At 37.1% G+C, this 17,437-nt stretch overlaps 1 protein-coding gene across 3 annotated transcripts in view; it reads left to right on the forward strand.

The window, feature by feature from the left end:
* NAA16 (N-alpha-acetyltransferase 16, NatA auxiliary subunit) overlaps positions 1-17,437 on the forward strand; it is a 74,658-nt gene that overhangs the window by 45,476 nt on the left and 11,745 nt on the right. For 2 of the 3 annotated variants that reach the window (XM_074912402.1, XM_074912393.1), the window contains exons 10-12: positions 16,028-16,100; positions 16,338-16,507; positions 16,922-17,074. In XM_074912402.1, the coding sequence (XP_074768503.1) occupies positions 16,028-16,100; positions 16,338-16,507; positions 16,922-17,074 (396 nt within the window). Of the gene's footprint in view, positions 1-8,788; positions 8,871-16,027; positions 16,101-16,337; positions 16,508-16,921; positions 17,075-17,437 lie in introns of those variants that run through there. The other variant, XM_074912413.1, reaches the window with a different exon arrangement.

A 17,437-nucleotide genomic window follows, 5' to 3' on the forward strand; every position in this document is an offset into this window, starting at 1 on the left:
GTGATACAACAGTGGGAGGAGTGGCAGATGCATGAAAGGATTGTGCTGTCATTCAGAGAGTCTTTTGGCTGAAAGGAAGTTTAACAAAGGGGAGATAGTAGGTCCTGCATCTTAAGAGGAATAACATCATGTCCTAGTATAGGCTGGAGACTAAAGAATGAGAAAGCAGTTTTACAGAAAATAATCCGGGGGTTCTGGCAGACAGTAAACTGAACATGAGCCACCAATGTACCTTGTGGCAAAGGTCAACAGCCTCTTGAGCTGTGTTAGTGAAAGCATTGCCATGAAATCGAGGGACACAGTTCTCAGCCCTGCTGAGACACATCTGGTGTGCTGGGTCTAGTTCTGGACTCCCCTGTGTCAGTCACATGGACTTACTGGAAAGGGTACAGAGAAAGCCATGGAGTTGATGAAGGGACTGGAGTGTCTGGCATATGAGGAGAGGCTGAGAGCTAGGATTGTTTAGCCTGGAGAAGAGAAGGCTCAGTTGGGATCTTAAATGCATAAATATCTGAAGACAAGGATGAAAAAAAGACAACCAGATGCTTCTTGTTGGTGCCCAGGGAACAGACAAGGTATAATGTGCACAATTTAAAATACAAGAGAACATTTGAGCAAAAGAGAAGACAGTTATGTCATGGGGGTTTGAGCACAGGAATAGGCTGTTCAGAGAGGTTGTGGGGTAGTCATCCTTGGAGATGGTCAAAATGTGACTGGATGTGGCCAGGAGTAACCTGCTTCAGCTGACCCTGTTCTGTAAGGGGCACTGGACTAGGCAGTTTGTAGAGGTCTCTTCCAACCTTAATAATGATTCTGATACCATCATACTGGGTTTCACCTTCAAGACTAGGGTCAGCTTGTAGCCATTGGCTTGGTAGCCAGCAAGCTAGTCTGCAACTAGTACTTCAGTACTGGGCCAAGTGCATTTTATGCAAGTGTAACAACACTAAAATTCTATAGTAGACGATGCAGGAAGGCACAATAAAGATGGACATGCCTATATGCATGAGTGCTGATACACAGAAACAGTGAAATCCATAATCTGGATTCCTTCTCAAACGGTTCACAAAGGGGAAAACTGGCATTTGTTACAGATTACCTTTTAGAAATGGTTAAATGTGATGTGCATGGTTTTGCCACTTGGCAAGTGAAGCATCTATAACTACTGCTTCAGTTAGGCACTTAAGGAGCAGGTTGTTTGAGTGAGATAGGGTTAGTCTGAGGGTGCTATCTATAGATACAAAGGGATGTAATAATTGTTTCAGTATAGTACATCCATCATTCTTGATTTTTTTCGAGCTCTCAAAGTGGTACGTGTGGCATTCCTTTATTTCTGCAATTCTAATAGGCAATGCAATAGTTTGCATTTGATGTTTTGTCAGTGATTATCTGCTTGTCTCAGAGAACTGTATAAAGGATACTTTCAGCTTTCTGGAAATCAGCAGTCACTTGGCCAAGCTGCTGATGTAGATGTTCACTGAAGTTGAGTTTGCCCTTATCTAGTTTGTGAAGGAAGAGTGGAGGAAGAGAGGCTGATAACGCTCTAGTAAAGTTGTAATTGTGTCGAGATTATTTCTCAGGTCAGATAGCTCACGTTCACCTTGAGTAGTTGCTTGCCGATGGAGACATTTTGTTCCAATAAAGCTGACGTTTGTAATGTTCTACATCAGGGACTATTAAAGTGACACTTGTGGGGTGGGGGGGTGCATCAGTGTGCTGTGCTCCTACTTTTTGACTTGCTTTGTTAGTGTACAACTTTGGGAGGTGCTCAGTGGAGCTGTTTTTTTTTTTTTTAAATCCTTGACAAATGTTATATGCTGGGCTTTACATGAGGTGCTGAATTTTGGGAGATCAGTACTTCAGTTTTTAATGACTGTCACGTATACTCACTATCTCAAGTACCTATTGCCTTCCTAGGCACTACGGTAGCAACTGCAGTGGCATACATTTAAAGAGACAATGGCCTTTTACCCTAAAATAGCCTGCTTGAGAGGTGATAACTCAAGTCTTGTGATCGGTTGTCTTCATTCTGGAGTTTTATTTATATAAATTGTGTGCCAGGAAAGTTCATGATCTTTGTATACTCTGTGTATTGAAGGTGAGAATAACAAGCACAAAATTTGTACAACTCCAGCTGGTGCTGCTACTCAGGGAACTGATTGAGTGTGTGTGTGTGTCATGCAATTCAGAATGGATTATCTAAGGGTCCTGACTCATGGGCAGGGTGGTTCATATTCCCAGTTGTCCATTCCACCCTTGTCCTTCAGTTGCCACTTCTTCTGCTGAAGGAATAGCACAGGCATTTGAGTACCAGTTTCTGAATCTCTACAGCTTTAAATCTGTACTATTTTTTGGTTTTCTTAATACATTGTGCTATTTAACTAAAAGTGCAACTTCCCCACAAACCATTTCTGTAGTGGCAATATCTAAAAGATGGTTGGATCAGACATTTGAGAACAAAAACCATTAGCTGTCCTCATTTGAAAAATTCACCTGCATGACTTAAACATTCACGTGCTGTGGGAAGAGGTGCTTGTGGATAGTGAGGGCAATGCTGATAGTGTTTTGAATAACTGTAGTTATTTCTCAAAAAAAAAAGTTTCTTTCACTTCAGAACATTATTGAAAACGTCTTCTCATACTGTCTTTGGAGATTTATTCAGTTGATTTTCTTGATCTTGCGATAAAATAGTAAACTCAATTCATAAGCATACTGTGGAGGTAACTTGCGTTTTCAAGTGAATTTGTTGTCTTTATTGTTTTTTAAAAGTGGACTAAGTAGTAAGAATTGTAGGTGATCAACTAAAGCAATATGGGAAGATAGCAGGGGAGGCTATAATAAAAAGGCAGCTTCATCCTGCATAAGTAAACTTGTGGGTTTGTGTTTTTTTTACTAACAAGATACTGTGGATTCCTCTAGACCTTTGAAATTATAACTAAACAAAACATGGCTTTAAAAATTAATATAGTGGGATTTTTTTTACTTATGTTTAATACTTCTAAAATAGTATGAGAAGTTTCATTTTTATGATTTGTGGAGCCTTTTATAATAACCACTTAAAGTACTGCTGTGTGAATGAAGGGGTTTGGGTTGTGTCTGTAAATGTTTTATGTACATGCTGAGAAACATGGAGCTTTAAAAGTAAAGTGTTTCAACAGTCTGTGTGTACTTTAAGTACTTGGATATAGGTGTCTTAACTGTTTTCTCTGGTATAGGAGACTTATTGTCGAGTTACTAGGCTCTTCCTCTTTTATGCTACAAGTGAATTTGTTCTTTGTTTAGTGCCTTAGTGTCTGAAGTTTATTATTAAAAATGGGTGTCAGCAAAGTAGCCATTCTTTTTGAGTTTTCTATAATGCTAAACGTTTAATTTCAGAAGCCTGTTGTGTAGCATGGAGGCTTATTAAATTTTTTTTAATAAGGCCTTTTAGTTTCTAAATAGCAAGTATACTTGGCTATTTAAATTACATTTATTGTGTTGATATTTTTGTGCTTGAATAAAATTCACGCAGTTGGCACAATACATATTATGTTGGGAAGAAGCTATAGCCTTTTTGGTATATTCAAGAAGCAAAAGCTTGTGTTTAGGGTTGCCACTACATTATTATGAGTTTTGTTATTCTTGAAAAGTTACTGTTCAGGGTGAAAGTAGCTGTGGCTTTTGGCAGAATGTTTCTGATGGAATCTAATAACCTAAAGTATAAACAATTGTATAGGATATAGGTTTTTTTACATTCTGTAAGCTGCTATCCAGATACATTAGAAATAATGGTGAACAGCCTTTATTTGTTACTGTTCCTCATGAGAGAGGGATCTTGAAATGCTATCCTCGTGTCTCCCAAGAAAGTTCTCTTTATACTTGAGCAGTGCTCAGAAATACTCTTTGGTTCTTCGTACATGCTAGTTTCTATGTCCATGAGATAAAAATCCAAAGAGCGAAGATCATCAATTAGTTGACATCAAGGTTTACATTGATTGCGTGGCAGTTATGTTGGTTGATTTCATTTATGCTCAACATTAGTGCCCATGTGCCCTTTTTCTGAGTAACTAAAAACATGGAGACTGTGAGGAAATACTGGATAAGAGAAAATGTGTGGCTGGAGGAACCATCAGAAACAGCAGTCTCAAAAGGTATAATACTGTCTGCACAGGAAGGTAGGCTGTCTCCAGTGAAGATCTTTCTCTAACCCTTTCAGGAAAGAAGGCTTTTTCCCTCCTTGATGCAGAAAATTCAAGGGATTTAAAGCAAGTTGCAACTGGTTTTGTAGTTAGATACCCTCTGTGAACTATTGGTGGAAGGAAGTGAACAACATCAGTTTCAGCAAGAATTTCTGCTTTTTAAGAAGAAATAACTCTTAAGATCAACCAAGAACAGCCTTTTGTTCATGCTGACTTCCAGTTTGTATTTTAGAAAGTAATGTGTCTGAGTTAAAATTCCGGGAGGGAAAGTCTGGTAAATGGACTTGCTAAGGATCTGGTATATTCATATCAAAATATAGTATTTCTGGTATATAACTGTATCTTAAGGAGGTGTAAGAAAAGTAAGTGGAGAAAGGAGAAGGATGAGAAACTTCCATTGTATGTAGTGTCAGGATAGGTTGCTTCCACTCTGTAATGAGTATGGGTAATGTAAAACACATTGACAGCTGAGAGTTTGGGTCCCTGAGCCAAGAGCTGACAGGTGTAGCAGCTGACATATGAACTGCTTTATCCGGAGAGCTTTCTTCAGTCTGAATACCCAAATACCCGTCTGAAGACCCACAAGAAGTGCTCTCAACATCTCTGCTCAAGTTGCTCCTACTGATGATCTGCTCATATGAAATTACTTGTTTTATATTGATCATGTAGCTAGATGTGTAGTTGAATTTGAAAAATTATTTAATTTTTAATTTTCCATTAAATGGAAAGATGCTACATTTTATGGAAAAGATTTGAGTAATTCTGACAGTTCCCAGCAATCTCAAAATTATGACATCATTTCCAAGTCTGGCTGAATCCTATGTTTTTCCGTCCCAAATAGATGCATTAACAATTTGTTTATAAAGATATTCAAGGATTATTGCCTTTAAAATAACTTTAAAGGAGTTGGTTTAATATTCAATTTATTACATTTGAAGCACTGAAAATTCATGGCTGGCTCTTGTATTTATATTCATCCTACTTTGTTTTGTTTAACAAGAGACTGATCCTTGTACTTGGAATACTTTGGTGAAGCTCCAAAGGAGCTTGTGCAGTTGTACTTCCAATGTGTAAACATACATGTACTAGATCTTTCTGAAGCAGCAGTGAATTCTTTAATGAAGAATATTTTTCTTGTGACTGGTTTGCCATTCTGCTTGAGTAGTCTGCTCTTTGCAAAGCTGGTGTACTGAGCAGCTTTCCCCTTGCTGAGAGTTCTCTAAGAATAACTAAGAAGTGAAAAGACTGTTACATACGGGGCAAAATATGTTTACACTGCAGATGTTCTAGACAAACTGGTAGTTACATGTGACTAGAAATGTTGCATGGTTCAGTCAAAATTGGAAAACAGTTGCAGTGTTTGTCAAACACTACTTGTACTGTAATCTTTCCAATTCATTATGCTTGTACATAACATCTTCTTAAACAGAAATAATGCTGTTTTAACAGAGCAAGTGTACAAAATACCATGTTACAAGTTACTTTCTGAATGACAAATACAAACTAAAATAATTTAGGTAAATCTAAAACTTTCTTCTGGAGTTCTGTAGTTTCAAAGAGCTTGTGTGTTCACTGGTGGTATTGACACTAGGAAGAAGTATCAGTTTATTTCAGGAATAGCTGTTATCAGTGCTAATCTTTACTTGTGAAGCAAGTCAGCATTATCTTGAGATGTGAAATCAGAGTAGGATTTGATGGTGTATGTAGTCAAGCGTGTACAAATTACACACAAGCTTACTACGATGTAGCTGTACTAATCAGGAAGACATGCATTTATTAGCAATGATGTGTATCATAAAATACACTTTCAAACCTAATCCAGGGCAAAAAAGAGTTCTTGCTATGCTTGATTTTTAGCAAGTTTTAGATTCGAGAGTGTATCTGACACTTAATTGGATGTATTTTGTGGTTGAAAGTGATTTCAAGTCATTAATGGAGGTGTTTAGTTGTAAGGAACTAAGCATAATGGAAAATCTAAAATCTAATAAAGCTCTTGTATCTGATTCTTTCTATGAAAGTATACAATAAATCAATGTATTGACTTCTAGTGTGGACCATCTTTAAAGAAACTTATCTAATAGAAGTCTGCTTTCTCTACTGCTTACAAAACATGTAACTCATTTCTTAGATGGTCAGGGAACAAAGAAAATGTATAATTTTTTATGGTTGTGGGGTGAGTTACTTTTTTTGCTTTTTATTCTGTTTATTTTTAAATATGATACTGCAGAGTTAATGCTTTGTGGGTAGCCAGTCCTTGTAGGCTGGTAGCTCCTTGATGAAAATCCTAAGAATTATTTCTGCTTAGCAACCACACACTGAGAAATTCTGAAGTCAGTGAATAAGCGTGATACCATAGGATTAGCTTTATAGAAAAGTAATTAATGAAAACTAATTGCATAACATATCTGGGTCACAATAGCCAGTTGCAAGCTGACTGGAAAGGTGTTACTACAGGTACTTGAAACTGACTGTAGAATACCTAGGTTTCCACTGAAAGGGAATGCAAGATTCTGTGGAATAGATCTGAATGAAAACCCACTGACTGATTTTTCTTTTTGTGCAGTTGACTCCCATTTAGGTCAATTTAAAATTATTGTGGAACTTCCCTTTAGATGTGTGTCTTACTGCAGTTGTCACATTTTTTGTCTTGCCCTGTATATGCATGAGCATATGCATACATTTAGCAATGCTTTTCTTAGGGAAGCAGGAGTGACTATTGATGGCTCGGTGAATAAATTTAAAAATGGAAATGCACTTACATCTGAACTGTTGTTAGTTTCAAAGCAACACTTTCACTGGGTGTTACACAAAATAGTTAAAACTTCTTCCAGAAACAAACTTGGCATCTGTGTATGTCAGATATATAAAAAATTGAAGGAGACTCGTGTTAAGTAGAAGGCTGCTTGTCATGTTTTCTTGTTTCTACTTTCATGGCATGAGGTGGTAAAATAATTTGAATTGACTGTGATTTTTAATACATTCAGATATTAGCCCTATACTAAAATGTAATCAATGGGAATTTGTCAGATGAGGCTGAATAGCCTTTCACAATTGGAGTAATTTATTTGAATAGTCTGTATGGCCTTGTTCTGTGGTTCATACCCCTTTGTGGGGGTAAATCTGTATCAGCTACGTAACATGTTGTGGACTGGAAACTTTCCAAGTGAGACTAATGCAGTTGTTATGAGTAAGTTAGTGTGTAGCTGTGTTGAGTAAAAATGTAAACATCCAGCTATTTGCATATCCTACACCTTTTGCTTTTTACACTGATAAATCTGAGTGTCAATATCTTATGTTTCAAAGTAGCTACACAAGACATTTTTTCAATAATAGAGGAACACTGCTTTAAAAAAATTAATCAACTAGTGTGAGCATTGCTGAAGAGGTTTTTTGGTTCATCTATGAACTGTGTAAGCTTATAAATGTTGTGATCTTAGATATTCTTTTAGTTAAATTTATAGTAAGCCATAGGAAATGGAACTACTTTAGGTGGCTGCCTGTATACACCTTCCTGTGTACATACACTGGAAGAGCCTTAACTCAGATCTGTTGTGTAGTGCAAGTGTGCCAGTTGGCTCATGCGTTTGGCATACTCTTTGCTGCCTCAGTAAAAAGCACCTTTCAATTCATGACAATCACATCTTGGCTATAAATGAAGATGCTTCTTATCTGTCTTAAGCTGTAGTAAAACCTTCTTTCTAATGTGTAGCTGCCCTTCCCTCCCACCATGTTTTCTCTGATGTGGTAATTGAATGTATGAGCTTTTTGCTTCTTGAGTCTATTGGCAGCTTCTTTATTTGATTCCTTCCAATCAGTATTTCCATCCAGAAGGGTAAGGTCAGAGTGCCCTGGGCTGGAGTACTGTTAACATGTGATGGGGATGTGCTAGATGCAGTAGATCATTGAAAGTGTGCCTCTGCTACCATTCATCTAGGTGTCTGCATTTGTAGAGATGGGGACTTCAGGTTGCAAATTTGCCATGTGGGCAGAGCTTAATGGGCAACACACGCCAGGATCCTCCTATACAGTGTCTCTAGGGACCTAGAGAAAGGGGTACAAGTTCCTTGCCAAGCTGTATGTCTGCCTTGTCCATCACAAGTAATCAAGTAACCCTTTTCAATGAGCCTGTGAAGGTGCCTCAGTGAGCAAAGGGAGTTTGAAATGAAATTATTCAAGAACTATTACTTCAGAAGATGTTCTTGTTTGTGCCATCACTGTGTCAGAGCTTATCTAGTGTGAAGATGTTTCTGGGGATGGTTCTATTTAGAATGGTGTGGAGAGCATAGCACTAAAAGAAAAACAAGGAGCCTACTCTTTATTCTTCATTATTTTGTGGGTTCAGCTCCCTAGCTTTCAGCTCTGTTGTATGGGCTTGTTTTGTGTGTGTGGAAAGAGACCACTCAAGGAGTGGTTTAATAGTGTCATTGTGTACCACAGATCATCTGCAAGCCCTGTTCAAATTATCATCAAAGGCATTTTCCAGAACTGAGCCATCAACTGCTTTCTGTTTTTTCGGTCTTAACTTATTTGGTACTAAATTCATAAATATTTTTCAGGGTCCATTGATACAGCTTCTGCACATTGTAAGCACCTTCTTATCTCTCTCTTAGATAACATCTCATCGTAGCGAAGACTTCAAGTATTGACGTAGTACTCTTACGGACTCTTTTTATTGTTGCTTCTCCATTTCCCATGAGGCATTTAGAGTATTGCTTCAGGGTATGTACTGGATACTTCTTTCTGTCTTGTGAAAGATACTCCTAATAATTTGACCATGAGGACTTTATCTGTTAATGTCAATATGATTTTCTTCTTGTCCAAGGGAAACACTGTCAGGGCTGCTGTTGAAAGGCTTAGTTTGTCATTCGGTCTTTAGGTATCTCATCTGTTCTAGATGATGGGGATTGTTTTGAATTTGTACAACATCAGTTTCCTTTGGACACTCTGTAACAAAACAATTTGGTAATCATTTGTAGATATTTTGAAACGTACATCTATTTCTCAATTTCTCAGACATAAGGATTCATACTAAGTCTAGCAGATGCCTCTTTTCTGGAAAAGTGGTGTCACAAACTCAACTACGCTCCATTCTCCTGAATAAAGAATACTATTCTTACTCAGGGAACCAGAGAGCCTTGTTCAAGTAACACTACTTAACAATACTGGTGATGGGAAATGCTGTCAAAATTCAATTGTACTTTGAGATGAAAATGGATTGATTTATTCAGCTTTGAGACATACTTTCTGCTATTGAAGCAGATTTCTTCAGCGGAACCCTTCTTAGGAGTCAGTTTTTCAAATAAGTACTCATCTGATTCAGAGGTTTGATTTGTTGATGACAAATCATATGGTGCTTCGGGATCAGTTTCTGTGACCTGCAGAGACACCGTTGTGAGAACCATGCATATTACATGCAAAAAACAATTTTCTTCAGCAAATAAACTACTGAGGAGAATTTTCTATTTAAGAAGAAAGGTTGATCAGTTCAAGTTTTCAAGGACAGATAGTATTACCTTTCTTTGAAGGGCGGGAATACATGCACTCCCCTTGTTTCCTGTATGCATTGTTTCACCTCATCATGAAGATGCAATGTATGGAAATACTGCTTCTGCAGGTTGGTTTTTGCAGTCCTTCCCACTCTAGATCTTCAGAACCAGCTGAAAAATCGAGCTTCCTAGTGGTGAGGACCACCCATGTTGACACTTTGAATCTTAAAAAAATGCAGCTGTCTAACATCTGACCCCGGCTGTCAGATTCAAGAATTGAGAACATCTGTCTTGGAAAACATCCTATTTCATTTCCAGCAGAGAATACCTTTATCCTGTAGAAGATGAGTAGGCTCATGAGGGGTACCCCCCTTCTACCTGCTGTTTTCCCTCTTTTTCAGGCACTTATGCAGTAGACACATTTTTGCTGTAACAGAAGTACCTTATCAATACAAGAGAAGATGTTTCTGTGAAATTACTCCATTATTTTGAAGGAGGGAAAAAAGTTTGGCAGCAACCCATTCCCCTCCTCAGCGAGGGCTACAGTTACCTTTAAAATTGTCTGTAAACTGAAGTTGAGAAAGGTAATGGTCCATGTAACACCTGTTCCTGAAATGAAAGGAATGCCCATATAGGAAGTGTCTGATACTTGTGCCAAAATACAATTAGTGTTTGAACTTTCAGACTGTGAAGTATTTGGAAGATACCTGCTCAGTAATATCAAGGTGGTTCTAATTCCTGAATGTTACGAATCTTTTCCCTGCAACCGAGGGTTTTATGTACTGCTTCAGAATTGGGTGTCTCAAAGGAGGTGTGTGTTTGTGCAAGCCTGTGTTTGTGTAGATGGGGAATAAAAAGCACCCACACTTTCAGCTCCATTTCTTCTAGTCTAAGTACTGATACTAGATTGCTTTGGAGTATAGATTGATCCTTCTATATCAACCTTGTTGTAGTTTAATTTGAGAGTTTTCTGAGACAGATGAATCTGAGTAGGTGAGAGTCTTGTGAAATTTCTATTTATTTTTTTATATCTATCTGCTGTAATTACTGAGAACTAAATATCCAGAAGTTTCTTAGGAGAAGTTTGGGTCACTTACTGCAAGCTGAAGAACTGTTGGCTGTTTTTCTCCTCTAGTCCTTTGTAGCAGGTTATGAAAGGGAAAAGTCTCCAGTTCTGTTGTGGAGTCTCAAACTTGTACCATCCATTGCACTGTGAAGAGACACTGAAATTTCAGAACCTTGTAGGTATGACATTGTGGTGAGGTTGGACTGTTTTCTGAGACTACAGCATCCTCCTCTTGAAGACACCAGTTACTGTTTTAGAATGGGTTACAGTGGACTGTGCAGTTGCTTGAAGGACAAGTTATTCTCATTAAAGCAACTGAATAAAATTACTTTGGATGCAGTACAGAACTGTGAATAGCTAGACTTTAAATAAAGTTTCAGTTCTCTTAAAAAAACAAATATGCAAATATTTAGCTTCTGGTATGTGTGATTATTAAGGCATTCCGTAAGGAAACAGTCAAACTGGTTTTCTAAAGCGTCAGTCTCTTACTCTGTGGTAATTCCCCAAAATGATACATTTGATGCATGATGATGGGCCATTTTAGTGATTTAAATGTCACTCTGCACATACATGTGCCAAGTAATGTGTTACCTTGTTCCTGTCCGCTGTCTTTTTATTCTTCCCCATTTTTATTCTTCCCCATATTGATGGTGTTCAAGGCAAGATAAGGTACCCCTTGTCTCAGTAGTGTAATTGTGTGTGAGTTTTGCAACAGTTAAATTTTTTCATAAAAGCACATACTAGAGCACATTTTTCTAAAGTATTTCTGGGTTTTGCCTGAAGATTCTTCTGCACTAATGCATAACTAAATTTTCTTAAGATGACCATTGCATCTATATCTGCAGGTTAGTAGCATGTTTTCTTGTTTGGACAGTTTTATAGATGCACCGTGAAAATTTCTAGCTCAGGAGCAGTATTCATACTTTCCCTTTTTGGTTGCTTGCCTTTGAGAACAGGGCATGTAATACTAAACGTGTTCTTGGGAATTCAAAAGACAGGGGCTTGAACCTGTGCTAAACATTAAGCGTACAGATTGCTTCTGAAACTGCCAATGGTACCTTTTAATATGTTTGTGCACCAGAAGTGCTGGTACCTTACTAATTTTATGGCAGCAACTGAAAAAAATACTTAAATCTAGTGACTGTAACTGATAAAATAAGCTGAATCCTTTAAAAAAAAAAAAAATACTATTGATACAGCTTATGTCTGACCACTTTATTAGTACATTACATTATTTCTATATGGTATTAATAATTCAGCTTTCTTGCAGTTGTTTCATTGAAGAAGGAAATACAGTAATAGTATTTTGAAGACTAACCGAAACAGAATGAAAATATTTTGCTCAGCTGCTGTAATAATAGGATATACAATCAATTTAGTAATTTAACTTTCATAGTAGTGAACCAGGGAGTTTGAGCCTTTTATTGGAAAAATTTGCATCCCTACTTTGTGCTAGTGGGCTGTTGATTCCATCTTCCAATTATGTTTTTCAGCTCACCTTTTGTTACATATGTTTCTTCAAAAACCTTTCTATATCGCTTTTCTCTTTACTTCCATTCCTTTGTCATTCCATTCAACTTAACCTCTTACATGGAGTATGGGGGGAAAAAAACCCACCAACCTACGATTCAGCCCGTTTTGTATTATTATTCTTATCTTTGATAGTCCTCTTCTGCTCTTTGTCTAAAGAAAACTGTTTGTGGCAGGATTGACTTGGTATATGGCATAGAATATAGCACAGACTTCCATTTAATGACTGCCCCAGAGGTGCCACCGGAATAGCTACAAGTGTGGATAAAAGAATTCTAGCCATCAGACATTTATTTGGAGAATAATAACTTTCCCTTAGGCTGTCCCTTTCAAGAGAGGACACACAATATTTCTCAGTGTAATCAAATAAGTAAAAACTAATGCTCACAGGAAGAAGTAGTTCAGAATTGGGGTTCAAGTGAATTGTGTTCCTGTTGCTTACAGTTCAAAAAGAAATTGAGATGTGTACGCATTATATTTATTCCAGTCTCAGTTTGTATTTCTCAAATATTTTAAGGCATTTACTCAAAGTTTACTTATTAAACCATCCTTTCCAATGGAAATAAACTGCACAGGAATGGAGGGAAAAAAAAGACCCTTCTGGCTTTTGTGGAGTCTTTGCTTCAGGTAGTACAGAGTGTGAAAGATGTTTTCTTAACTTCCAAGATTACTCTTGACAAGAATCTACTGACTTGTGAGCATGTGCAATTTTAACCTTTACATACAGTATAGGAGAGAGAATGAGCATTACAATTGTCTGTGCTAATGGGGAAGGCTAAAGCACATTTTCTCCTTCTTGGATTCATGCTTCTTAGCTCATTGTTCTTTTGTAATGAAATTAAAGTTGTAAGTAGTGACCTATGAAGAGGTTTAAGGTTTGAATTTTGATTATTTAAAAACTTCTGGAATTGTTGACCCCAGTTCTGGAATTGGCTCCATTCTTGACATAACAAAATCTGAGGTTGGTGATGGTTTCAGCTACGCTTTTGTAATATCTTAAGCTTTTTCAGATCCATGGTAAGGGAATAACGGAAACTTTTTTCCTCAGAATAATGCAGTTTGAAATTGTGGTCAATATCATGGTATTTCTGTATACTTCAGCTTGACTTCTAGAAATTGTAACATGATCTATATGAATAATGCTATAGCGTTTATAAATGCTAAAATATTATTGCCTTTAAGATGGCAGTGGTCACTCTAGAATACAGATGATAAATAGTAGTAAATCCAAGAGACAGATTTTTAGTAGTAAATTTGCAATTAATGTGTACACAGAAATTAGGGTTTGTATTTCAAGATCACTTGTTCCCTGAAGCAGCATATGAACCTGAAATTATTTTTCTAAATTACTAGCAAGAGACAGAAGCATAAGCATAAAAAAGGAGGAAAAAGATTGAGTAGTCATGAGAAACAAAGATATTGTCATTTTCACGAAGAACGTCTGCAACAACCTACACGATCAGAATTACTTTTGTAGCTTTCACTGAATACTTGTTTCCAGATGCATTGTCCAAAATAGTTTTCAGAATGACAATTCCAGTATAGTTTCCTGGACTGTAGAAGCCAAAACCACTGCAAAATTCTGAATTTGGAAGAACTTAGTGTCTTTAAAAACATGGTGTGGTTTGGTATTCTCTATCACCTCAAGAACAGAGGACTTGATTTCCCTGTTGCTGTAAGCTGATCAAAGACCCTCTTGCTAGGAAAAGTCTTTCTTACTGCTTCACTGTCCCAGGTCTCTCCACTGCCAGCTCCCCCTGGTGATGGAACTAGTAAGTGGTCATCTGTACACTGAGGTGGTGCAGGGAGTAAATCACTTTTAACTTGGGTACAGCCACTAGCACTAACACAAAGCAGGGACCAGGCACATGTGGCTCAGATATGGTGGCACCATTCTTTCTGGTAGTAGCATGGTCTTTGTCCAACCATGAAGCCATACTCCAAGTGTGCAGCAATGGAAAAAATTGTGTGGAGTGTTTGGTGGTGATAGGATGTGTTTATTAAAGAGGGTCTTTCTCCCTTTACACACAGTTTATTTGCAGTCTGGAAAAGTGGCTGGTCTGAAAGGAATTTGAGTTTACTAACAGTCAGATGAGAATAACTTTGGGAATATTCTGAAGTTGCAGTGAAAAGCAGCAAGGACACAACACTTACTCTGTTGCCCATACACGCTGCAAGCCTGCTACTTGAAGCAGATGCTTACTTCTGTATTTAAACTCAGAGAAGAGCATCTTCAAAGACTTTCTGAGGCTGTTGAAAGTTTCTTTTAATAAATAAATGTCTTGAGGCCAGAGAACAACTTAATGCATTTATTTGCCTTTGTTCATTTAATTCAGACTTCTTTACATTCCTTTACCACTTTCTGGTTATTTGAAGTCTAGTAACATTTCATTATATTTGATGACACTTTGCTACCATGAACCATTTCTTATGAGATTTGCCCAGAGCTTTCCAGAATGTGTGTGTGTTTATGCTTTATTATGCTTTTGAGACATTACTCTGACTGTGTATGACTTCAGCGTGTCACCTTCTCTGTTCTCTTTGAAACAAATTGTTTGACATTTATTGCCTGTTGTGCTCAATTAGGTTAATAATTAGGTTAAATAAAGCAATTGTTTACTTAATGTTCTACAACAAGGTTTATTTCCTTCCCCTCCTCTTTCAAAGTGTATCTTGAAGTGAATGTGTGCTTTTTCAAATCTTGCTTTTCTAAATTTTGATGTCTCTCCGTGGTATTTTGCTCATGACCAACTTCTTTTAATGTAGGATCATCTTACTTTTAACCATTGAAGTTTTAAGGTCTTTTACTTTCTATAGGTTTCACCTAATTGGTGAATATAGCCATTATCCTACTATGCTTACAGTCAGATCTTACTGTTTTAAGTCCCTTCTGTGTTTTGGGTATAATAAACATGGATCATATTTCTTTCATTCTTTAGTATTGGTCTTCTTTCCTTAAGAGGCTGCTTATTTGCTGGATGTGGCAGGCATGTTTAGAATTTCGATACAAAACGGGTTGAACGGTTTATAAAATGCTTAGAAATACTATGTGGTACTTGTAAGCCTTGGACCTGGTATTGGAATAGCTCATTGTCATGAAATGCACAGATACTAACATTTGTATGTATTGTGAATGTTAGACTTGTGCAGTGTGAATTCAAAACTGCATGGGTGATTTTTGAGTCTTCAGCCTTGGAATGAATAAGAATATTGTTGACAAAGTCTGATTTCAGAAAGCATTAGCCTTAAATCAATCAGTATATAGACATAAATAAAATGGTGCAGCCTGTATTCCATGCAACAACACCTTTTCAACAAAAGCAAAAAAATAATCTTCAACAGTACATATCAACCTGCCAGAAAACCACAGAAGTCTCTTCTGTATCTTCACTGATATGGGAAGTTCATGCAGAGTCTTTTCCAAACCTTTTGTCAGTTGGCTTAGTTTGGACACTTAAAAACTAATAGTATAAATAAACTGTATTTTGGAATTTTTATTTAAAAGGGATACTAATTCAATGTAGTTGATTACTTTCTGCTGTAAGCTGTCAAAGATTACTCCTATTTCCTTGCCATATTGTCAGTTAAAATGGGTGATCAAAGGTAGCTTGTGAAAAGTAAAGTAAGCTACATGAGGATCCATCCAATTTTTTCCAAATTAAGTAATTAAGTATAGTTTCTGTAATTTTACCTAAGTGTTTTTTCAGTGTGTTAATTTACGTAAACATGATAGTGAAGTTAACTTCAGCTGATTTTTTTATATGCAGGTTTCTACAATCCAAGAACTTGTTACTGGTTATGAAGCCTCTTTGAAAACTTGTGACCTTTTTAGTACATGTGGTGAGTTTCTATGGTCTTATATTAATTACTCTGTAATTACTAATACTGTTTATGGCAGTTATCAAGAACTGTTGAAGTGTGATACTTCTTGCAAGAAAGCAATTGTAATAGCTTCTAGTAAATGAATGCATTATGGGAAATATTTACTGAATTTGCCAAACTTTCTTTTTTGTCTGTTTTTCAAATGTAGTCTTCAGCCTTACACTAGTTATTGTAACTCTTTTCATTTTATTGCAGAAAATGGAGAGAAAGAGCCCCCAACGACGCTGCTTTGGGTTCGATATTTCCTGGCACAGCACTTTGACAAACTTGGCCAGTGTTCTTTGGCTTTGGATTACATTAATGCTGCAATTGCAAGCACTCCAACATTAATAGAACTATTCTATTTAAAAGCAAAAATTTACAAGGTAAAACATTAATTTGGACATAGAGAGTATCTAGTTTATTGGGAAATAAAACAAAAAAGCACTAAAACAAAACCAAACAAAAAACCCAACTGAAAACTGAAACAAATCATCATATGGGTGTTAATGTGTGGATAGTATTTCAATTAGCAGTGGTTATGGGCATCAATTTTCTTGTGGGTTTCTTCTTGGGCACTGTTCTGTCAGGAAGAAAATGAAAATCCTTTTGTTTAGCTTTTGCAAAGCAAATCATAACTTACAGAAAATTGTTCTGAAAAAATCTGGGGGCAGGGGGAAGCAAACAATAACACTGCTTTTTGTTACTTCTGAGGAAGAAATGCCAGTAACTGTAGATTTCAGGAGTTGGACAATAGCAGGCTTATACTGAAAGTTAACTAGTTAATTTCTCCCTAACAGCATGTAGGTAACCTCAAGGAAGCTGCCAAATGGATGGATGAAGCACAGTCTTTGGATACTGCAGATAGATTTATCAATTCTAAATGTGCTAAATACATGCTGCGAGCAAATATGGTGAAGGATGCAGAGGAGATGTGCTCTAAATTCACAAGGGTAAGTATAGTACTTTAGCAAAGGAGGTTTTGTTTGTCTCTGGTGTTTTTTCCCGCTCATGTAAATTTTGACCAAAATAAAAAAACCTATCTCTTTTTAGTGTCCATTTTTAAGATAATGTTCTCAGACTCAGTGGTAAATAACTGTGTAGAAACATAGAATGGTTTGGACTGGAAAGGAACTTTTAAAGATCATGTAGTCCAACCCCCCTGCCATGGGCAGGGACACCTTCCACTAGACCAGGTTGCTCAAAGCCCCGTCCAATCTGACCTGGAACACTGCCAGGGAGGGGGCAGCCACAGCTTCTCTGGGCAACCTGTGCCAGTGTCTCACCATCAAGAATTTCTTCCTTATGTCCAATCT

This window comes from Athene noctua, chromosome 1 (assembly GCF_965140245.1).
Source record: "Athene noctua chromosome 1, bAthNoc1.hap1.1, whole genome shotgun sequence".
NCBI classification, from domain to species: domain Eukaryota; kingdom Metazoa; phylum Chordata; class Aves; order Strigiformes; family Strigidae; genus Athene; species Athene noctua.